General features: G+C 33.7%; 1 protein-coding gene across 5 annotated transcripts in view; it reads right to left on the bottom strand.

The window, feature by feature from the left end:
* The window catches only part of SEMA3A (semaphorin 3A), a 530,091-nt gene that overhangs the window by 221,086 nt on the left and 284,350 nt on the right, over window positions 1-24,655 (bottom strand). For 3 of the 5 annotated variants that reach the window (XM_054237353.2, XM_054237350.2, XM_054237351.2), the window contains one exon: window positions 7,037-7,230. In XM_054237353.2, coding sequence (XP_054093328.1) covers window positions 7,037-7,148 — 112 coding nt within the window. In that variant the 5' untranslated portion in view covers window positions 7,149-7,230. Of the gene's footprint in view, window positions 1-7,036; window positions 7,857-24,655 lie in introns of those variants that run through there. The other 2 variants (XM_054237349.2, XM_078342091.1) reach the window with 2 other exon arrangements.

Raw genomic sequence — 24,655 nt, 5'->3', positions numbered from 1 at the left:
AGGTTTTTGTCCAAAGGAATGAAATAATTCCTCAGCCTGGTTCCTGGTTCCTAGAGTCTTCCAAAGTGTATATATTGTACATTTTCTCTCTCTTAGCTGCAGGCTAACAAATATGACCTGGATACTTTCTGATTCAGTTCTGAAATAGGCATGGTTCAGAAAGAGATACTATTTATGGAAATAGTATTATTCTCACAATCCTTTGTGCACACTTAGATGCCTTGACTGATACCCTCTTGCTCTAGCACCTAACACCAAACTTACTTTCTCTACTATATATTATAATGCACAATTTATTTATAATATATTGATTTATTGTAAATTTATATTATTATCTCCAAAAATAATTTCACTTTATTAACAGGCATATGTTTATTTTTAAAAGGTGTGTCGAATAAAGCACAAAATCATTCAACAATGAATAATTCTGTACTAGCCACTGAGAATATAAAGATGAAAAATAATACATATCCAGCCCTGAGAACCTCACAATCTGGCACGAGAAAATGAGTCACGGAAGTAGTTTCACAGACTAAATGAGTCAATTGACGTATTCAATGGAAGGAAGCTTCATTTGGTTTGCTGATGAAGACTCAATTGTGTGATGTTACATTTTATCTAAAGACATGTTTATGACTGCCACAACACTTTAAGTCACTGTAAGTTTTGGTCAACATAGTTTCCCACATCACATTTCTTCAAGCAAGGGAAACCTAGAAATGCAGGTTTAATGACTCATTCAGGAGATGACAAGATTCCCTAAGATATGTGGTTCCTTTAAGTTTTACTCTAAGCTTGTAAAAACTACCAAGACCAAACTATTCTTCATATTTATCAACAGAATTTTATTTTTGCTTATCTTCATTCCCTAATTCAAGTATAAATTGTATATTTTCTTATCCTGGACTTGACAGACTCCAGCTTTGTTACTGTTTGGAAATAGTGTGTGGATTTCCTATTTATACTGATGTTTATGTCTTAGCAATAGGGGAGCGGGTAACTGGAGACATTCATACTAATTTGTGTCAGACAGAACTTACTGATTCTTCTACATGTTTAATTAATATAACAATGTTAAACAACCTACAAATTAAAAGGAGTCATTCTTTTCAAAACATACCACGTAATTTCCTTAACATTACTTTACCTCCTCCTCTAGCTACTCTCCAATTATAAATGGTTGTAATAATGTGCCACAGGCAGGTTACTTCATTCCTGGTAAGTATACATCATATAATATATAATATTTAATATATTATACAGGCACATGAATCTTTGCTTCCATCATTCTAATTGTTTAGTACCATTGCTTCATTAATTATTTTGTTTTATATTTTACAGATTAATTTCACATATCAAGTCTTCTTTACGTTAAAATATATGTATTTGCTTTTTACTTACAACTATTTACTTTTTCAGGATCAAAATGTACCCATAAAAGCATACAAAGACCACATCAGTATTTTCAGCAAATTTCATTTTAACTAATGCTTCTGTTTTGTGAATGTTAAATTTCTTGACTATTATGCCAATTTTTCCAAATTTGGTCTGCACACCTTATTCTGTGCATATTTACCCTAGTAGCCTACTCATTTCCAAATTATTGACAGAGCTGTCACAAATTGCTAGTGCCACCTATTAGTGGAAGCATAGAACTGCAAATCATGCAAATTCCTTTATATAGTACCTTAGAAATCATGAGGGGTAAAAGCCATCCCAAGATTCACACTTATTCTAAGGTACATTTACAACTGTTGGTCTTTTGAAAATAAGCCCTTAACATGTGCAATACTTATTTCAATACTGTCATGAGTTTTGGAGATTTTACCTCTATAACTTGGCAGCAATGAATTATTTATCATATATTATTTTTTTCATAAAGGTTAGCAAGAGCAATGTCTTATTTGATTAATATTTAACTCTGTATTAACATGACTTTGTAAATAAAAGTTGTTGGATAATCATCAATTCAAAATTTACGTTAGTGTTGGTTATTTCAGAAGATTCTGTAAAAATTCAACTTAAACATTATTCAGAATAATCCTGACTTTAGACTTTGAAATTCTTCAAAAGTTGTGAAGGTGCAGTATTTTGACGTTTGGAGCTATGATACAAAGGTGTGTCACTGGAGTTAAAATGAGAAAAATTGGGATAAGTTAAACCACACAACTTCTTACAGACAACTTAAAGTTCATGATAACTTTAAAATACACGTCTCTTAAAGTGCAAAGCTGAAAATAATGATACAAAATTTAATGCCCAATAAAAGTATATATACACATTAAGCATAATATCCTCCATAACAATTTAACATTATTTTTTATTAGAAACATATGCAGTCATAGTAATTGATTCTAATTAAACTTATTCCTGAAAGATCCTTGAATGACATTAAATCTTTACTACAGAATATAAGTATAATTATAATTGACCACAAATTATAATATATGATTTCTATAATTAAAATCAGAAAATAAAGGAAAATTAGATATCACAGATCAATATGTCTGTTTAGTTTGCTAATAATTTAGCAAATTATGTATTTCATGTCACTGACAGTAGAACTCTAGAAATCATGCATATGAAGAGAAAATACCCTAAAAAGCTGGAATTGGAAAAAAATAACTATTTAGTATTCATATCTATTTAAGCTGTTAAGGACTGAATATCTTTATTAAAGCTGGTGGGTTAGAGGCTTACATGAATTTGTTTTGTGGTCTCAGTCACTTTCTTGATAGCTAAAGTCTACACTGTGTAAGTTCTTTCATAGCTCAATCTGGTTGGCAGCTTTAAGCAGAGAATCTACAAGTTGGAGATTTTCACTAGCCCAGCATTGAATCAAAAGATGTGTGCCTATTTTATTTTATGTTCATTTTATATTATTTTGCCAGGGTATACTTGTTGAATAGATGAATAAAAAGTTCTAGTTTTCAGTGTTTTTAAATTCAAGATTTCAGAATCAAAATATGACTTATAAGGTTAATAGAATTTCAGAAGTAAAGGTCATCCAGAGTCCTGGTAACAAATATACAGTGAGTATTTGAGAAAAGGCATTGCAAATAATTGCTAACTTCTTTGCTCTCTGCATGTATGTGTGTATGTGTGTGAATCTGTGGGTTTGTCTTGCCCCCAATCTCCACATACCTTTTCTAGAAACATTCCATTTTAGCTATGAGGAAATTTTTAGGGTAAGGCTAACTCTATCCTATACTATTATGTGAATGTTCAAGACATCCATGAAAACTTTTCATGGGATACAAAAGACAACACCCTCTCTATTATTTTATATATATACACACCTATATATAATTTAAAATATCAATGTCATTTTAAACCAATAATTTTATTTATGAAGATTTATATTGTGATTCACAACTTGTAGATTGCTGAGGTTACTTTCATAATTATAAATGAAGTTATTTTCTGAATTATAAAATTATAAAATAAAGTTATATTTTCAATGTATTGAAATATATATATGTATATACCTGTGTGTACACACAAATGTATTGGTGTATACACCGACACACAGACACACAAATACTGCTCCGATGAAAGTAAAGAAAAATTTAAAGGAAAAACAAGAAGTTTAATTAGAAAATCACTATTCATATTAATTTTTGAACTAATTGTAATTTATTGAACAAAAGGTAAAGAACTTTTGTACATTTTACTTCAGAAATTTTAACTAAATAAAATTATCTTCTCGTGTCACAAAGATACATATGAGAATTTTGATTTAGTTGATAATCTTGTTCTTACAATAACAACTTGACTCTGGAAAAAAAAAACTTTAGAAAATAGAAAAAAGAAAGCCTCAGAATAACTACCACTTTTTAAAGTGCTATTTACTAAGTCCTTCCTATGAAGTTAAGGTTAAAATCATTGATTTAACCTATGAATTCACAGGATCACCACCACATGGAGACTTGCATGTGTCTTTGATTTCTACCAGAACTGAAGCACACAGTGTCCTGGAACAGCCCATTACATTGAATGATGGAACATTTGTCATTTGTTTAAAACCCAAACCCTAATTATTTTCTTGTGATTCATGCAGGTTTTTCTGAAGACTTCATTGTATCACATATTCCAAATTGAAGATTATATGATTTTCTAGTATTTCATGAGAAAAGTGAAATTTCACTAGTTTTGTAGAGGAAATAAACACTTACATACCACCTTTTAAAATAAGGATTTTGCCATTTAGCCATATTACATACATTTAAAGAAGACAAAAGTATTTATGAGTGAATATTTCCTAAGGATAATTTCTATGTGACTGCTGAGATTTACAGAGTTCTCACATTTTCTTCCCCCATAAGGATTCTAAATCAGATTGGTACAGAGGAAAAGCCAGCATACCCCATTTTTCTAATATTATCACTTCTCCAGATGGTCCTGAACACATCTATTCAATTCCTTTTCCCTAGAAAGTAAAGAGGTATCTTACTAGATATGTATACCCGCTACAAAGGCTATCTTCCTGTTTTTACTTTTTTTTTTTTTTTACATATCAAGGCTCCTTTATCTCCTACCAAGCAAAAATGACAAGTGGAAAGTATGCACAGTGATTGCCTGAAACTTCATCTTGGCAACCTGAGCAATGAGAGAGTTAATGGTGGATCTTTGAAAACAAGTGACCATGGGAAATTAAGGTTGGCAGGGATTTAACTCTTCATGAATCATGCTGGAATATTTTTAAGGTCGATGCAGTGGATGTTTTAACTGTGTTTGACATCTAATTAAGGAGAAACAAGAGGTAGCTTTAAAAAAAATCTCTATTGTACCTTACAAACAAAGTACTGACAACTGGCTACCAGATAGTTGCTTTGGCCAAACAAATATAGACGTAGAGACCAAAAGGTAATAACAGATTAATAAAATAATAGAAAAAAATTTCCTCATCCCACTCCTTTTATTCCTGCTGTTGTTCATTTCAAAGTTTATTTTACCAAATTATTAAGCTCTAGGTAAATCAATGAAATTGTTGTGTAGCTATAGAGCAATTTTTTACTTAAAGGAGAGCAGAATAATTCTAACACATGCCACTACTAAAAAAGGCTTGTTAAGACAGTATCAAATCTATACACCTTGCTAACACATATAGCTTGCTTTCATTGGATAGGTTTAAAGTGTACAACAAAGGATACTCAAATTAAATGCCATATTTGTAATGTACAGAAAGAACAAGTGCTTCCTCTATCATGGAGAGTAACCTATTATAATCCATGGAAATAAAATTCTTGCAAAATAAAGAAGCATCATTCCCTATTTTTATTTTATTTTAAAATGTATTTAGTACTTAGATATATTCAAACTTAGTAGACTTTTAAAATATATTTCATGATTTTAAACTTGTTAAACTAAAAGTATTATAAATAGCCAGTCACATCTTTGAGAAGTAAAGTTGCATGTAAAACTTACTCATAGTGAACATAAACTTGGATAATGTGGACAATCAACTTAGATTTATTTGCTGTCACTTTGTCAAGGAGTGAAAATGGAAAGCAAAACTGATAAAAACACAGATACCATAATATCTCATACTATGGAAATAGTTTAAAGACACTTACTAAATTAATTATATAATGAATGCTATATGTTTTTAAAAAAACTTACATAAATACAATTGCACTTCTGTTTGTTGATGTTTAAATCTATTCCCAAATTGATGCCCAGGAAAACATTATACCAAAAAATAACTAGATATTCTAATTCAATGAATTTTCTCTAATGAGAACTAAATCCAAATAAACACATTAATAGGTGTTTAATTTTCTAATTCAAAGTGTGAAAATTACATCTCTCTTTTGTATTTGAGATCCTCATTCACACTAGGACATTCAGAAAGAGATGTTCCCCATCATTTGAGAATTAAAGAATATGTTTTCTGGCATAAGAGCAATTTACAATAGACAGACATCTCTACAAATACATTCAATAATTTTTTCTTTTAACTTATAAGCTAAAAAATAAGCTTATTAGAGCTTCTCCTGCTCCGCCCCCAATTTCAGAAATCTGAGAATCATAAGAAATCAACACCTTAGGGAGTAAAACTACTTGAGTTAGAGGAGTTTAATCTTCAATTCCATTTTAATAATACCTGAGAAATAGAAATATTTCCTGCCACTAAATTTATGTATATCATTGTGGGATCTACTTTAGCATTACTTTATACACCATCTATCAATAAGATCTATCTAAGCAAATGTAGAAAAAATATCTTATAAAAAATCCTCATTAAAAAATAAGCACATACATTAAATTGTAACCAAATAAAGTACTAGTGATAAAGCTCTTTATTCTCTCTTAAATTTATACTTTTTAAAAAAGAAGCTTACACAACTACCTATGCAAGTAGAGAGTAATGTGTCTGCAATTCTCACTGAAGCACATATAGAATTAAATAACATAATATTTCAAAGAGTTTAAATTTACACAAATTAGCCAAATACACAGTCTTTTGTACCATCATAACACACTGTGGAAAAACTAGTCTGTTCCATCCAGTTTATGCTCTCTTGGCAAACCATGATCTACTGCTTATGTTAAGCATCTGATTGTCAGATTTGAACAAACTGAATATTCATGATGACGATTAACCATTTCATGTCTAAAACTAAGAAAACACAATTCATCATAGTAATTATTATAGGTAAGGCATGCACATCTACAAAGAGACCATTTTTGCATTTGTATTTTTTAGAAAATATTTTAATAGAAGTAAAGTCAGAAAAATTAGCAGGCATAAGATACTATAGTAAGATATACAGATCAGCGTGTACCAGGCACACAGCTCTTTTCAGCAAATGTGATTAAATGTTCTTTGTTTGCATTTAAATTGTCATATATCAAACAGAAGACGTGCTTTTTACAAAAGGGTTTAAAACATCTCAGAAAGAGACACATAATCACATAGGTTTTCCAGGTTAAACTAAAGGTTTGATGATTTGGGGTTGGGAGGGAGTTCAAGGAATGAAAGGGGGGGCTGTTATTACAAAGCTAACCAAATGAAAGAAAAAATAAGGTTTACCTTTGTAGGATAATTTCAGCCTTGGCACATTGTTCTTCCCATTTTGATAGTTTGCTCTTGCTGCAAGTAATACTCCCCAGAAAAGACAGACAATCCTAGTTAACCAGCCCATGCTGCAGACGCTGTAGGTCCCTTTGCTGCTTTAGTCTTCCTTCCTGTATTGTGCGGCCAGAGAAGTTCAAACAATCTGGAAACTGGAGGTAACAGGTGATTTAGGTCAGTTTCATTCATAAATGCAGACAATCAAGACCTCATGGCAACACTAACACCTCTTCTTCTGTAACAGTCACTGAAGCACAGAAACTTCAAGCCCTCCAAAAAGAAAAAAAAAAAAAAAAAAAAAAATCCGAGCCTGGCACCGGATAATGAGGCACAACTGTTGTGTGGAAAGAAAAAAAAAAAAAAAATTAACAAGGTCTGCTGCAGTGGTGCTTAAGAACCAGTTCCTTTTATCTAAGCTCCTCTGATAGCTGGTGGCGGACTCTAATCCTGCTCCCTGCTTCATTCGGCTCCGGGGAAGCAGAATGAAAGGGAAACAGAGAGACAGGGAGAGAGAGAGAGAGGAGAGAGAGAGCGAGAGAGAGCGAGAGAGAGCGAGAGAGAGAGAGAGAGAGAGAGAGAGAGAGAGAGAGAGAGAGAGAGAGAGAGAGAGAAGCCGTGAGCAGCGAGGAGTTTTCCTGTACGCACGTAGGGGGAGATGACACAAGATCCCACAGACAGGTTTCCCCAACACTCACTAGACTGGCTGACAATGGGAGAACAGGCGAGCTCAACCCACTCCCCTTCCCTCCTGTCACACAACACATGCAAAAAACATCTCGTAGAGATTAGAGCCGAGCCGGGAGCAGAACCCTCCGGCGTGCCTGTGAAAGGCATGTAGCTATAAATTTACTTCCCAAGGCAAGCGTTGTTTCATAGCCATTTTTGGGTGCAATTTTGATTTTTAAAAATCTGAATTCTGCTACCTACAAAATTTACAATTATTGTTCATTATGCAATCCTGCTGAACTTGTGCATTATGTGTGTGTGTGCCTGTGTGTCTATGTATCCTCATCAATACAACTTTAACCACTGAAGGTTTTAAAGGCTTGTTAGAGATCGTTCCCTCCTCCCAACTAACCCCCTGGGCTTAACCACCCCCTTCCTCTGTCCCACTGCAATTTCAGGGAAGAAATTCCTAGTAAAGCCCATTCCAACAATCAGTTCAAGACAAATATAGGTCCTCTGAGAATTATAAATTACAACAGGGGATTCTCAAAAGGATACTCAGAATTTAAAAACATCTATAGTTTTCCAGCTTCTGGAATGCTCTGCTAACATTTTTAATGCATCACATCTCATTAATTAAAACCACTTCCCTAGTTTTGGTTTAAAGGGCAGCGGAAGATGACAAAGTTCACAAAAGTCCCTGCTGAGTGTCAAAGAGTAACATAAAAAGAATATTTCTGTGTCTTCATGAGCTGCTGAAGGGTTACTAAATTTTCTGTGGGACACACAGGCATGTATTTAGGCAGTCATAAGAACACCATTAGTTCCTTCCGAAACAAGTATGTTGTCTGTGGCCTCTCAATTTTCTCTTATTTTTCATTCAGTTTTTCTCAAAGATGATGTTTTACAAGAATCGTTAGAGATGTATAAAAAAGTTAACAGGACAGAACTTTCGCTTCTTTATTCTCCAACTCTTTCTGCCCTACTCCCTCCTACTGCCACTCCCCACCCCCACCTCCAGATACAGCGCTAGGAATCCAGACACCCAACTTCAATAGTATGGAAACTTCTTGGCTGAAGGGAGAGAGTGGGTCACACAATTAAAAATATAAACACCTACTAAAAGTGGCTTAGTATTCTTAAGAAAATGATCTAAGCATTGTCACTACAACTTTCATTACTTAATGTCTATATACCAATAGAGAAAGCACAGCGCCCTCTCCCTCTCTCTCTCTCTCTCTCTCTCTCTCTCTCTCTGCCTTTGGACTTGTGGCTTGTGTGAATGTAGGTGAAGAAGGAGGAAGAGGACCAGGAGGATTTAAAGAAGGGAGAAGGGAAAAAGGGAGGAGGAATTCTGTCTCTACTTCACTAGATTGATTCATCAAACAGATCTTATTGTATTTGTCAGTTTCCGCAAGCCTATTGATCAGTCAGTATTGTTAAGAAAATAAAATCCAAGAATAATGTTGATTTTACTGATTCCCACACTTGTTATCCTGGGCACTTTTCACGCTCTAGGCAATGGATTAAGGCTACAAATGACAGGAGGCTTGTCTGTCTTCCATGGATTACTCTCCATAGACATTCATTCTGCAGAGGAATTTATGTCACTTTGGGATTATTTCAAGGAATGGACTAATGAACTATCCTATTGAAATCTCACATATAATTAGCTTAAATACTTTAAATAGTTTTACCATTTTCATTAGTATATATTTTACATGTCTTAAAATATATTTATATTTTTACCTTAGTTTTGTTTTCTAGAATAGAAGAGCAAGTTTATTTTGTCAAAACTAAACAGGATAAACTTTATGAGTGTCCATTTCACCTGTGTCACGTCTAATCCTAAGACATTTTGATGTGTTCCAGGTAAAATAAAACGCTGTAAGTAAATTTCAATAAAAGGGTCAAAACTGTCTCCACTGGGAAAGAAAGACATTCAATCTAGATTTTGAAACACAAAATCAGGACACAGTTATTTCATTTCATAAAACAAATAATTTAAATTAATGTTGATGCATGAAAGTTGGTAGCACAGATACCCCCATACACAAACTATTTTCTCTAAACTGTGATATGCTTATTTATATTTGATATTTTTCTTACCCTCAAATTACTTATGATCTTTGTGTGTTTCCAGATATTTAAAAGTTTCATAGGTTTGCACTTACATTTGCTTTTCTGAAGATTTTTTATTTAAAAAAATGTGAACACGGTAAATTCTTCAGGCAAACTAACTGTCCTAGACTGATTAAATTATAAAATAGTAGAAATGTCTGGTCACACACAGGTAATTCAAATGTTAGATAAAAAATGAAAGAAGAAAGTAAATGCCTGACAAATACTTACAAAAGCATTCAGAATACTTTCTATTGCCTTCTCATTTGACTTTGGTCAGAGTTAAATAAAATGGTATTTAACTATTTTTTAATATCCCCAAACACCTGAGGATAATCAAACTTCAACTTACTTCTCAAATAAAGTGGAAGCAAGGTATGGGTGGACCTGGATGGGAGGTATCAGAATCTACCCGAATCTGGCTGCATGTGTGAAATGCAGATTTTTATCCACTCCTCCAAAGATTACTCCTTAATCTGAGAATCTGTGGCCTAAATTCTAAAATAAGATAACCTGTTGTATTTGACATAATAACCATTTATTTTCCTGTATCATTTATTACTTTTCAAAAGTCACAAGTATTATATTGGCCTTTTGTTTTGTTTGGAGATGGAGTTTCGCTCTTGTTGCCCAGGGTGGAGTGCAGTGGCATGCATGATCTTGGCTCCTGACAACGTCCATCTCCTGGGTTCAAATGATTCTTCTGTCTCAGCCTCCTGAGTAGCTGGAATTACAGACACTTGCCACCACACCCGGCTAATTTTTTGTATTTTTAGTAGAGGCATGGTTTTACCATGTTGCCAGACTGGCCAGGTTGGTCTCGAACTCCTGAACTCAGGTAATCCATTTGCCTTGGCCACCCAAAGTACTGGAATATCAGGAGTAAGCCACTGTGCTTGGCCTTATATTGGCCTTATAACATTTAATTTTATTTAAGGTATAAGTGAAATACTCTTATTTATTTCTTCCCCAAAGCAGCCTATTTTCAATTACTTTTCTAACCCATAATTTACATCATGTACTATATTTAACTCTATTTGTAACTGAGTTTCTAGTGTGTTCTAACAATTCAAGTTTTCAAATATGATTAACTCTTGACATGGAATTAAATTTGAGCAGGTGATTAATAGGATGATCATGCTGTTGTATACTTCTCTGTCAAATAAATCAGTAGTTTTTAACCTTACCTCACTCTTTATTGAGAAAGAGTACTAAAATTTTTGACAGTGGCAACTTTCTGGATGGTGTGCTTAATCTTCTAGAGGAACAACACTTCCCATTTCACAACAGGTTAGTTATCTTGTTTTTCAGTAAAGCCCTCTGTAGTCTTAGAAGATACTATTAAAGTATTTACACATTGGCTATGTATTTTTTAATCTTTTCATGTAGTGTATGAAACCAATATGTATAATTTTAAAATGTTCACTCTTTATATTTTGCTATTATTGAAACAAATCTGGATAGTAATAAACATCATAATTTAAGAGCAGTATTGTTTCCTAATTTGTGAGACAGCAGTTTGAGCACTTTCCTAGGTTATACATACCCTGAATCTCTCTGAGTAGTAGGTAGAAATGTTCCCTGTATTTGTGCATAAAAGAATATAAGGAGAAATTGTGTTTTAGGTGTATTTCAAAGATTCAGTGAAAATGTACCTGAAGTTATGTTGCACTGGATTAAATAATCTCACCTATTTCTGCAGTTCACCTCCATGCCCATTTTATTGTGATCAGATACAGAAATTCCCCAAAAGTGTGTGCCACCCTTAGAAACAGATGACGTCTTCAAAGGAAATTACTAAGTTAGGAATTTTTAAATGAGTTCATTAACCTCTTCTTCTAAGAAATAACATCTAAGAGGAAACCAGTACTAAAAACACAAATTTTAATACTCTTGGCAAGGTGTTTTTCAATTGAGTCATGTAAAAAACATACTATTTTTCACTTAACATCTGTTATTTCCATTTTTTTTCCCTCCAAGGATGCTTCATTAGTATTTGAGAAAGGCTTACGATCAACAGAATTTCATCAAATGTCATAGTCAAACATTTGCCCTTGCTCTGACTTCTGATGTTGGAAATTCATTTTTAATGAGGGTTTTTCTAGTACAAGAAATTTGAACCTTTTCTTTTTCTATAAAAGAATTGTGTGGGTGAAAAAAATTCTTTGGAAGATCAGAAGACACTCTATTAACTGGAAAAACTAAATAGTTGATGTATTATTCATTCTAACCAGAAATGATAGTGATTTAGGAACTATTGTAGTTGTTGCTGGAAACTGAGAATGGCAGGTTAAAAGCAATGTTTAAGAAATTAAGTTAAACTTTTCATAATCTGACCCTTATGAATGCTTTCAGTATAAACAACATGAGAAAGCATAAATTGAGAGAAGGAATTGATAAAATGCAAACAGAATTAAATCCCTAGGGAAGCATTAACTTTTCCCTTTCTCTTTGACTCTCTTACCCCCACCCCCCACCACCCGCCCTCATCATGAATGGTGATTTCAGTAATAAAAGCTCTTCTCTCCTCTGGACTGAATTTGTAACAGTTTGAAAAAAACAAAACAAAGCAAAATAAAAACAAATTTTGTGTTGTCCTGTTTTCTCCTACAATATTAGGGTAAACAGGAACTCAGAACATAAAAATATCCCGTTTTTCAAATGAATTGATGTAATTAGTCTTAATATTAAAACAATACAGAAGGAGACAAGAACTGATCAAATATTCATTAATGATGGCCAGAGATTTGAAGAAAAATCTAGACAATTTAGGTCATTAGAAATTATAGGGAATGTCTTCTAGTGGTAAACTGTCCTTTCCTTGAGAGTTTGAGTAATGGAGCCCGTAGGTGAATTTTATTGGGTTAGTAAGTTTGAGTGGGGGATGAAAGAGAGTGACAAGAGGAGCGATGCATAAAATTTCATAAGTTATGCTTAGTATCCCACTCACCAAATATAGCTAAAATCCAGTTATAGGAATGATTTATCACTTCTATGGTCTCTTTTTCTTTTGTCTTCTTAAATCCAACACATTTTTAACATTTCAGAATGTTTTAAAGTGGCATTTTCTCTTTGCTATTTCTATCTGCATAAGGGTCTTATCATCACTACAGCTTCTTCATGAGATTATCTGAGGAATGAATGCTGTATTCCTGAATACTAAAATATTAAAAGCAGTGAAACACTGAAAATACCTGGTTTTTTTTTTTTTTTTTTTTTTTTTTTTTTGAGAGTCTCCACCTCAACTCAAATGGAACAAGAAAGTTTTCAAGTGAGACAAAAATCCCATTGTTAATACTGATCAGTACAGGCTAGGCAGTGAGGAGGAAAAAATGAGGCATCTGTGGAATACAAATGAAATGAGCAGGTTGGCTATCGAGTGTTTCAGGATATTAAGTTATTACTTATTTGCTTTCAGTAAAGGCATATCAGACACTCTTTCACTGAATAGATAAATAATTAGATCTACACTAAATAAACAAAGTGAAGAGACTAAGCCATATTGTTCAAAGGATTACTTTACATCTGAGTCACGCAAAGCAGATGCATAGAGTTCTCCTTTGTTATCCATGGAAAAAGAATGTTGCACCTCAGATGTAAGGTTATTACAATCTCTATAGCCTCAGAAGAGGCCTTTTTTCTTTGTTTTAAATGGTTTTGAAACTGATAAGGATAAAGAACAAAAAGGCTGAAACCAAGAATTAAAGCTCCTTAAAAGGGTTTATTATAATAGCAAAACCAACTGTTTGGCAAACAGTGATTCACAATCTACAGTGCATTCTGCTTTTTAAGGGCACAGATTTCTCCAAGTTGCAATAGTTAGAAAAAAACTGACTTCAATTATTCTCTCTTATTCCATATTGTCTCAAGTGTAAAACATCATTTGATCCAGTTTATCCTTCTTTCCCCACCCCCCAATGTGTGGAGTAGCATTATATTCCAGGTTTAATTTCACTGCCTTGGCTACAAAAGCAGCTGTCACCTTATGGAGGAGATTAGAAAATCCCTTGTTTATTAATTATCAATGTTTTTATTATTGATGATAAGTTTTAAAAATCCCATTTTTTTCTTAGAGTATATTCATAAGAACTAATCTCTTTGAAAGTCAATCAACATAAATTCATTTTCCTTTCTCTGTTGTATCAGGAGAACAGAAATATCATCCAATATGTCTAACTTTGAATCCTCTTACATTACAGATTCAAGTTGAAAAAGTTTTGACTTGAGGACTTAAGTGACAATGTGAGTATTCTCCAAGTTGATTTTGTAACGTTGATACATAACTTCAGTGACTTAAAGCACTTTAAAGATCCTCAAATATTGAGTTGAATTTTATAATGTTCCTTTTGAGACAAAAACGATGTTAGCCCAGTGCAATTCTGTTCCCACATACACTTTACCATCTCTACTAAAGTTTTTTTTTTTTTTTTTTTTGAGACAGAGTTACGCTCTTGTTACCCAGGCTGGAGTGCAATGCCGTGATCTCGGATCACTGCAACCTCCGCCTCCTGGGTTCAGGCAATTCTCCTGCCTCAGCCTCCTGAGTAGCTGGGATTACAGGCACGCGCCACCATGCCCAGCTAATTTTTTGTATTTTTAGTAGAGATGGGGTTTCACCATGTTGACCAGGATGGTCTCGATCTCTTGACCTCGTGATCCACCCGCCTCGGCCTCCCAAAGTGCTGGGATTACAGGTTTGAGCCACCGCGCCCGGCCATTCTACTAAAGTTTTACCAGTGAACTGCCATGTGTAGTTATACATGAGGAAAATAAATTAACTTATTTTTTGAACCTATGATTTCAAACAATGAGTGTAGTTCTCATTGTGTAACTTTGTTGAAATGATATTTGATATGTTTAATAGAATCGTACTACAAGGCAACTACAGTTAGCAATATATTGAATTCTAAAAAAAAAATGCTAAGAGAATGAATGTAAAGTGTTCTCACCACAAAAGTGATAACTATGGGAGGAAATGCATATGCTAATTAGCTAGATTTAGTCATTCTACATTGTATACATGCTTTAAAACAATATGTCCTACACAGTTAATACATACAATTTTATTGTAAATATAAAAAACAATAATTGATATTTTGGTGGTCTAATTTTATTTATTAAATATTCACTGCACATTTAGTGATGCTGTGAAGCCTCTTTCTGTTCTGTTAAGTCAAAATTGCAAACACTTATAGAAATAAGGAAACTAAAATTAAAGAAATGGAGTTAATGTGGTAGTCTGTTTCTTGGGCTGTTGACATGACTTGGTAGGTATTTGTCACAGTGTGCAATCCAGTGCACTTAATTTATTTCCAGAGATGTAATTTTAAATATACTCTTTCTCTACTTTCAAAACTGGTAACTACTGAAAACATTTTACTTATCACATATCTTGCATTGTTTCCTTTATATATATTCATTCATTCAACAAAATTTTGAGCTACATTTAGGTGCCAGTCTTTGTGACTTACAAAACTCATCACAGTTTTTTCGTTTTTTTTTTCTCTTTTGAGACTAAAGATGTATACTCCTAGTGATAAATGTCTTAGTGCCAATTTATCTGTGGTTTTCCTGCCCCAAGTCATATAAACCATCTATATATCTTTCTGTATCTACTTTGGCATAATGTGCTTAACTTTTCAATGCATCTATGCTGTTATATTCTTTTCATCAATTCCTGTGTTGTTTTTCATACCTTCTAGTAACTTCTTCTCTATTCTTCCTGAAGACTCAAGTTGATGACAGATTGTATACATATTTTGTTGGATTACTCATGATTAAGGGCCATTGTATCCCCCTAAAACTAATCTGCCTATAGTTTGCATTAGGGACTCAGGATATAAAATTTTGCATTAAGGACTCAGTATATTGGATTACTTTATATATTTTTGAAAAAGCCTTGCATGATACATCACAATATTTTCCAAGTATTAAGGAGTTCTTCTTCCTCTGGTTCTGTGGTGTTGGGTGCATTTATCTATTATAGTTCTTATTACTTTATATAATAATACACTTCCTCTGTGGACTCTAATAGCAAAGGGAAGAGAAACTATTTTTTTCTTATTATTTTATTTTTAATGCTCTGCATAGAATTTGGCACAGAGTAACGCCTAACCTATTAATTGATGAAAATTAGTCAGGGGAAATATATATTCCATAGCTAAAATATTGCATCTAGAAATCTCCCAGTTTTAACAGTTTGTAGAAATTACTTCTCTGTAGTAATAATATATATTTTTTTCTGAGACAGAGTTTTGCTGTTGTTGCCTTGGCTGGAATGTAATGATATGATCTTTACTCACTGTAACCTCCATCTCCTGGGTTCAAGTGATTTTCCTGCCTCAGCCTCTCAAGTAGCAGGTATTATAGGAATGCACCACCACACCCAGTTAATTTTTCTATTTTTAGTAGAGATGGGGCTTCACTGTGTTAGTCAGGCTGGTCTCAAACTCCTTACCTCAGGTGATCCAACTGACCTGACTTCTGAAAGTGCTGGGATTATAGGCATGAGCCACCGCACCCAGCTCTTTGTAGATGTAATTGCACTAGTTGTTAATGCTTTTGTGTTAAGCATGTATTGGAGTGTAGACCATGGCATTAGAAAGAATTCTGACATGCCGCTAAAATAACTATATTATAGTTCACAAAAAAAATTAGTTTATTTTCTCCTCCAAAGCATAGAAAATTTTATTAACTTTTATACAATTACATATCTCTTTTCAAATTAAAGACTCCCCTTCACCAGCGAACTATCAAAGTATGTTACTCATATTGATAATAATAAAAATGAATATTCTACAATGTTTCTAAATGTGTAGTGTTTCCAAATGGTAATGCTCTATTTTTTAATTTAAATAATTAAGAATGATGGTTATGAAACTCTCAGGAAATAAAGCACCACAATTGTGAAAATTCATGTACTGTATAAGACAGAACATCGGAATTTAAGTCACAAGATCATAATTTGTAGCAATATAATATAAATTTCAGTTTATTTGTGTAGAATGCAGTTGATCATCCCCTTCTTCCATCATGGTTAGCAAATGAGATATATTTGTTAGTGCCTAATACAAGGACATCCAGGGTCCCACACTTCCTGACACTGTGGAGACAGACTTTGCAGTCACAGAGTTTGGGTAAGCCTTTGGGCATCAGAACTGAACATAGGGCATAAAGATATCATGCTGATATTGGGGAGAAAAATTAGTGATTCTGAAATGCCATTTAGGAGAAAAAGGAGGCAACTTCTTGAGAATCACCTGCCATAGGTACCACAAAGGCTAAACAAAAGATAGGAGAATCTAAGCTGTTATTAATTTTATGGTTTGAAAAGTTGTCCTTTAAGTATTACATGCTAGATTTTAAATGTGCTATATTTACATATCAAATGCAGTAGGTTTGACCATGAAGAATCAGATCATCTAAATTAAAGTGTGAAGATTAAAGAGGGCAGTAATAAGCAGAGAAACCATGACTTAGACTAACAAGTATGAGGCTGAATTTGCTAATCAGCCCCGTAACTCCAGGCAGCTGCAAATGGAAGGAGAGCAACATTTCACCACTTCACAAATTGCTGGTGACTCACTTGGCCAGATGTGCATTTGAGATCCTCCATCTTTCATGGCTTGCACAGAAAGAATGGTATCTTTTATGGTAAAGCAAGCCTTAAATTATTAGAAGACCCATTACTAGAACTAAATCCTCAACATGTGAGTGAGTTTTAATAACCTAAGTCACAAACTTCATGACTTAGTGAGTATTTAAGTTTCAGAGCAAATTATTTTCCCAGATAAGTGTCATAGTTAACTTTAGGAAGCAGAGACGTTAGGGTCAACAGGTGAAACACCTGTACAATTATTATGGGAATATCTCCTGCTACTATTTATATTTCAAGTCATTCCATCTCATAGGTCAATAGCACTCTTTACTATTTTAACTATTCAACAAGTTTTGTTTCATGCTGTGTTCAGAACACTAGGGAATCCTGATTGGCTGGTAAATAAGTTAATTTTCCATTCTGGTGGAAATTTTACTATAATAGTTTCAACAGGAACATTCTCTTTTTGCCTTTGGTGTCATTGTTAAAATATCTTGGCAAAAACATGACAATTATTACAGTTATGCAACTATCTTTTAACAGTTTCTCAGATTTGCAAATGGACACCCACAAAAAAGTCATTTAAATTCATAAGATGAACTCTTACAGATATCTAAATTTACAAAATAATTCATGTCCAATAAATATTTTTTCATAATTTCCAGAAGTCTAGAAACAGTACAAAGTTAAGCATAAAAATATAATTGCCACAATCTGAATATAATTACAATTTCTATTCATTAAGTACCCATCCATGACAAAATTCCTAAATTTATTAGCACTAAGTAGTATGATACATTCAGTAGACTTTAAAGAATCATGTTGTATAACATGATCCAGAATTTTGAAAGTTTATTCCTACTGTAGTCCCTCAAAAATACTGTTTCAAATGTATTCAACAGCATTTTCAAATGTGAATTTAATAAATGTGTAAAGCCACTTAGTCTCTTACTAAATCAAGTCTATCAGAAAGTGGTTTGAATGTCACTAGTTATTTTATAGATATAATAATGTTTTAGTTTTAAATAAACTTAGGCTTCAGTCTACTTTAAAACTAGAGTGCCAGGATGAAAATAAAGACCCTTCTTTTAGAAATAGAGATGACTGAGTTACATTTAACAAGATGCAGGATGTGGCACTTCAGCTATCTAACAGTGACGGGCTCTTTGTAACCCCAGCAGATAGATCATATTTCCTTTTCCTCATATAATTTCAGAATAATTTAATAAAAATTAACACAATTGACTCCATGGCATTCTTCCTGTTCTGATTTATTTAAATGTTAATATCTCCACAATAAAGATATACTTTAAAAGCATTAAGAAAGTAAAATAGCCAATTTTGCTTTGGAGAATTTTTAAAAGTTTAGTTTATTGTAGAAACTGTTAAATACAGTGAGTTCCAACCAAGTTTCTCTTCAAAGAATCAATATGCCAATATGTTCAGTGTCTGTGTTCTTTGTTCTCCATTTTAAAGTTTAACTTCCTAGTTCTCTTCCTCTCCTTGCCCCTAGTTTCAGTAAAGAAGCTTCCTGCCAGTTCTAATCAGTAGTTCACATCTGTTCCACTGGTTACCTGTACCTATTCCTCTCGCCAAAACTGCACGTCTCCCTAGCACATCCCCCTCCTAACCCACATATTTAGAGGCCTGACTTATCCTTGTCACCTGCTCTGTTCTAAATCACCCCAGTCACCTCCTTGGTCCTGAGTCACCCCTGGTCACCTGCTCTGACCTGAGTCACCTTTAGTCACCTGTTCTGTAATTAGAAACTGCTCTCCTCACCACCCTGGCTCATACCTCTGCTCTCTTTAAAATAGACAATTGGAATTAGCCTAGACTGTGCAGTCCAACAGTAGCCAGTGGGGGAATGACACAGCAGTAGGGGCTATCTGCCTCAGGGATAAGACACACCTCCCTTGTTCAGGAGTGCTCTCGCCACTGCTCCATCCGTGAGACACATGCTTCTATAGAAGTAAATTGCCTGCTGAGAAAATGTATATTCAAGTGCTATTTCTTTTGTGGCACTGAGTTTATTTCTAACCAAACCAAGATGGCATTTAATTTATTTTAAAGGGTTTTCTCTGATTGCTGTTACTTATCTATTAAATGGGTTTGCAATACTTTCTACAGTTCTTTCTTGTTCAACTGCAAAATCAAATGACAGAATATGATAAAAAGAAATGAAGATAATTTTTATGTATTATAGCAATTGTATATTACAATAAATATCTTTTTCTGTAAGTCATTCTATCTCTAATTTGATTACCTATTTTTAAATATTCAATTCTTTACATAGTCTTGCAAAATTATTTATCCTAATTATAGACACCCAAACACTGATTATCACTATTAGTTAAATTGCCATACATATAGGTGTTTTGGGCATGTTTACATGTATTCATCCTGTCAGTAAAGTGCATATTTTACAAATATATTCATCTGGTAGCACTGCTTTAATTGAGAGACCTCTTTAATGGTGAGGGTCATATGGACTGTTTCCTGTGAGATTCCCAGTAACATTTCTTTCACACAATGAGTACTCAATAAATGTAAGTGAATTACTTCCTGACTATTGTCATGGTTCCTGGGAGATGCAGGGTGGGGTTGGCAGCAAGAAACAAAGCTGGCTGTCAAAACTGTGGTATTTAGATGAATGGTAAAAGCAGGATTTGAAACGAATTCTGAAGATTTTCAGAACTCTGCCCATTCTATCAAATTCTGATTCAAATGATTCTGTACATTTCATAACCCACCAAAATCAATTTGAAAAACAAACCCCAGAATTCATAAAACTGGTCAAAGACCATTTGCTTACTTAAAATATAATTGCTTAAAAGGGTTATGTTTAGAAACTATGTTTAACTGAAGAAATTACCGTGTTCTGTTTTGGGATGTGTAGAAGAGTAGTTTGTTTGAGGGTGATGAAATATGCTTAAATAATAGAATTTCAATAGGTATAGGTTTGACAAAAATGGCTTTCATTTTGCTGAGTTCTCTGACCCAGAAGCTAAAAATCAGGCGTGATAAAACTTAAGAGGTTAAATCCTCTTCCTGTAGGTATAGGAAAAATTTGTCTTCCTTTTCCTAGGAGGTTTGTGGGGCTGTTGCTGTGGGAGGCAGATTTCCCTCCATTTGCACTACAATAAAGGAAGACTGCTGTGAGAGAATAAGGCTATGTGTGGAATGAGGACCCTAAAACAGTGAGACAGTGAGAAGAGTGCATTTATGTGGATGTTTTTCCTCCCAAGATTTTCCTCCTAAGTTTAAAGGCATTTAATCTTGTGTATTTGATATATGTGTATATGCGCACATGCACATTTATACATATGCACATATGTATGCATATTTACCTATATATGTATATACTTTTATATACATGTATGACTATATTATATACACACATGTACGTATTTGATATAATTCAAATAGTTATTAAATATTTGTGCCAGGCTATGTACTAAAATGTTAAGAATGGAGACAAATGAATACGTTCTCTGCCATCAAAAGTTTTCAATTAAATAAGGGAGGCAATGTAAGACTAGCCTTTTAGAAGTATATGGCAACAATCTGCATGTCATTCAACTATAAACTTTAAAACATGGATAAGAGATAATTACTCTTACCTTTAAAAAAGTATTTAGTTAAGCTGAGGTAGTTTCCAGTAATGTGTCATAAAATAATTCTCTTCTCTATTGAATGATACAAACTCATGAGTGATTTCTGGCATCTTAAGTATAAGTGGAACAGTTGGCTTTGACCCATTTCCTTATTCCAAATATATACTCTCAGATTTCAGTCTTGCAAAAAATGATAAAGGCTAGTTTCAGAAATCAGATTCAGAATATAGAAAACTGCAAGTTTCTTATTACTGCATTATGCATGGAACTAAAGGTAAACACTATCACCTGAGTCTCATTACCAGAATTAGATACTGTATATCTATATAATGCTTTAGAAATTATATTCAACATCTAAATATAATGTTATTTTACAACTAATGGGCTAGTGGCCTATTTACCCCTTAATTCTATTTGAAATATTTGTGACTAATATTTGTATTTTAGAATTTTATTGTTCCTCCAAGAGTTTTATTTCATGTATGCTATGGATTAACTCTCACTTTGCAGATTTTCATTGTGTTACATATACCAGCATAGAATCTGGAATGAAACTGCAAAGCAGAGAACATTGTGTAACCACTTCTTAGTGATTCAGTTAATTTTAGAGTTGAGCCTTTTATATTACTCAGTGGTCCAAGTAGGAAGGACAATGAAAGAATTCTATTATTTAATCACTCCATGTAGCAGGCTGTGTATGTGTGTGCATGTGTTTGTGTGAGTGCAGGCTCAGGTTTGGGCTAAATGCACAGAATATATTATTAAACAACAAAGAGGCAGTACTGTATGATAAGGAAACCCAACCTGAGTCCTATTTCCAGTTTGGGCACTAACCAATTATGTATTATGAGATAACAAATTTCTTGGGGCCTCAGTATTCTTCTCTAAATGAATGAGATGGATTAGATAAATTCCACCTTCAGTTTCTGCTAGTGCTGAAAAAAGTATATCCAAAAGTATATTTCAAAACCATAGCATAAAATATGTCATGTAAATTATTAGCAATATTTAATTATTTGGGTTAGAAGTAAGAATTTAATGATTAATATTTCTCCATGTAAAACTGTAATTTGAATTGGAGAATAAAATGTAATGCCGGTTATATAATATTCTGCCATTCAAACCATTCAATAATATCTATGATAGTCCCAATAACAACATATTAATTTATTAAATAAAAAATTTGTAATATACCTCCTAACTAAACTGAAGTAAGCACATGGGATAAAATCAATTACATCCCTCTGACATTAAAAGTAATTGGTGTAGTCCAGAAGAACTTGGCTGAAGTTAAAGTTTCTGGAGGGTGTCTACCATGCTTATTACTTTGGAAAAAAAGGTTACTTTTTTCCTAAGGGGATTGTTAGAGACAATAATGTACATCTTCAATTTACATCTTTTACTTGATTACATCAAGATATTCGTATAGCAGAAAGAAAACCAATATTATTGGTAATAACTTAAATTCAACTTATTTCAATGAACAGTAATCATTTTCAGACCCTGAAATCATTTCCACACACTAAAGTATTTATCGCAGAGGAAAAAAATGAGTAAGACGTGATTCCTGCCCTTGAGGAGGTCCCAATCAAATGAGGGAAATTGTTACATAAAAATAAAAAATAAATACGGCATGGTAATTGCTCAGAAAATACCGATGATAGGCACTGAGCCCAACCATGGTTTTATAGGAGGCTTCCTGTGGGAGAGGGTGTCTGACTTGGGTCTCAAATGATGAGTAAGAACAGGTGTAGAAAGATGAGGAGGTCATTCCAAGGCTTCAGCTAAAGTTAAAAAAAGCCACAAAATAGAAGAACAAGTGTGAGTGCAGGAAACGGGAACAATTTTGTCATTAACAGGGTATAAATTGCAAATAGGAGAGAAAGGAGAAATCAGCAGGAGCCAAATAAAAAAGCATCGCCTTAGTCATGCTTGTAACTCTATTGTAGGTGATGAAAGCCATGAAAGGATTTGAAGGAAGAGAATGCCGTAGACAGAGTTTCATTTTAGAAAATGGCATACGGTTGCAGTGTGGAGCGATGTATTTACTAGGAACAAATATGGAGCTAGGAAGGCTATGTAGGTTTTTAATGGAATGGTCTAGATCAAGATAAGTCAACCCCAAATCATGGCAACTGAATATGAAGAAAGAAAGCACAGTAGATTTACATAAAGGGGAACAAATATGCTAGCCTTTGTGAAAGGTTGCATAAGGAAGACGATAAAAAGTGGGATTTTAAAAGCATTTCTTGGCCGGGCGGGGTGGCTCACACCTGTAATCCCAGCACTTTGGGAGGCCAAGGCAGGCAGATCACCTGAGGTCAGGAGTTCGATACCAGTCTGGCCAACATGGTGAAACCCCATCTCTACTAAAAATACAAAAATTAGCTGGGCTTCTTGGTGGGTGCCTGTAATCCCAGCTCCTCAGGAGACTGAGGCAGGAGAACTGTTTGAATCCTGGAGGCAGAAGTTGCAGTGATGGACTGTGCCACTGCACTCCAGCCTGGGCAACAAGAGCAAAACTGTCTCAAAAAAAAAAATACAAATACATAAAAATAAATTCTCATAATTCCTATTATTTTGGCACAGATAAATAGAGCCATTAACTGAGATCAGAAAGAGAAGAAAAGGTGTGAATATGCCTGAGGAGACAGAAGGGAGTTGAATTTTGAACTTGCTGATTTTAAGACTAACAAGTTTGTATTTTAGGTACACATAAGCATTTGGTAATTAGTTTAAAACTCACATGCCAGAGACAAAAATTGGTCTATATGTGGGAGACAAGATCAATGTAGAGATTAAAAAAGAAGGCTGAGGACAGAACTCTGCATTACAGTGAGGAGTAGTCAAAAAGAGTATAACTTTAGCTAGATAAACAAAACAACTAACATGGGAAGAACCGGGGAAAGTAATGTCATGCATATCCAGGTAGAAATTTTTACAGCAGTCAGCCAAATATGAAAGATGAATGTGGGAGCCGAGCATTGCATATACAATTGGAAGGAGTTAGGTGGAAAACATCTGTACCCCACAAAGAACAAAGGTGGTGGTGAAAAAGTAAAACTGCAAATTCGAGTTGGTTTGGGAGGCCAAACTAAGATAAATAATTAATCTTTATCTGATTTTGGCTAATCAATACTGCCTCCTTCTCAAATATAAAAAGGCATTAGACAATTATTTTCTGTCCTAGAAGTTTGAATTCACAATGAAAATGAAAATATTCACTCTAAAAACAGAAACTATTTAGAACACACAGTTTTTCATGTATCATCATCACATTGGGTAAATTAATTCTCTTTTCTTCCAAAGGATTCCATTTCATTTACTTCTCCATTTTCCCCTCAAGTGTTTTCATGGGCCTCTAACAGAAGTTGATTCACTGATCACAATGTAATATTATGCCTTAGCTTTTATTTCAGGGTTGCTATAATAAATGATTTTATGAAGAATACTCTTACAATATCAGCAAAACCACTATTCATTATACTGGTCAACATCTCAAAAAATGACACACATGATAAATTTCTCCCAGAATTTAGTGTTTAAAAGTGTTTCCTCTAATGAAGAACTGATATA

Source organism: Callithrix jacchus, chromosome 11 (assembly GCF_049354715.1).
Source record: "Callithrix jacchus isolate 240 chromosome 11, calJac240_pri, whole genome shotgun sequence".
NCBI classification, from domain to species: Eukaryota; Metazoa; Chordata; class Mammalia; order Primates; family Cebidae; genus Callithrix; species Callithrix jacchus.
This window is presented reverse-complemented; position numbering and strand designations above follow the sequence as displayed.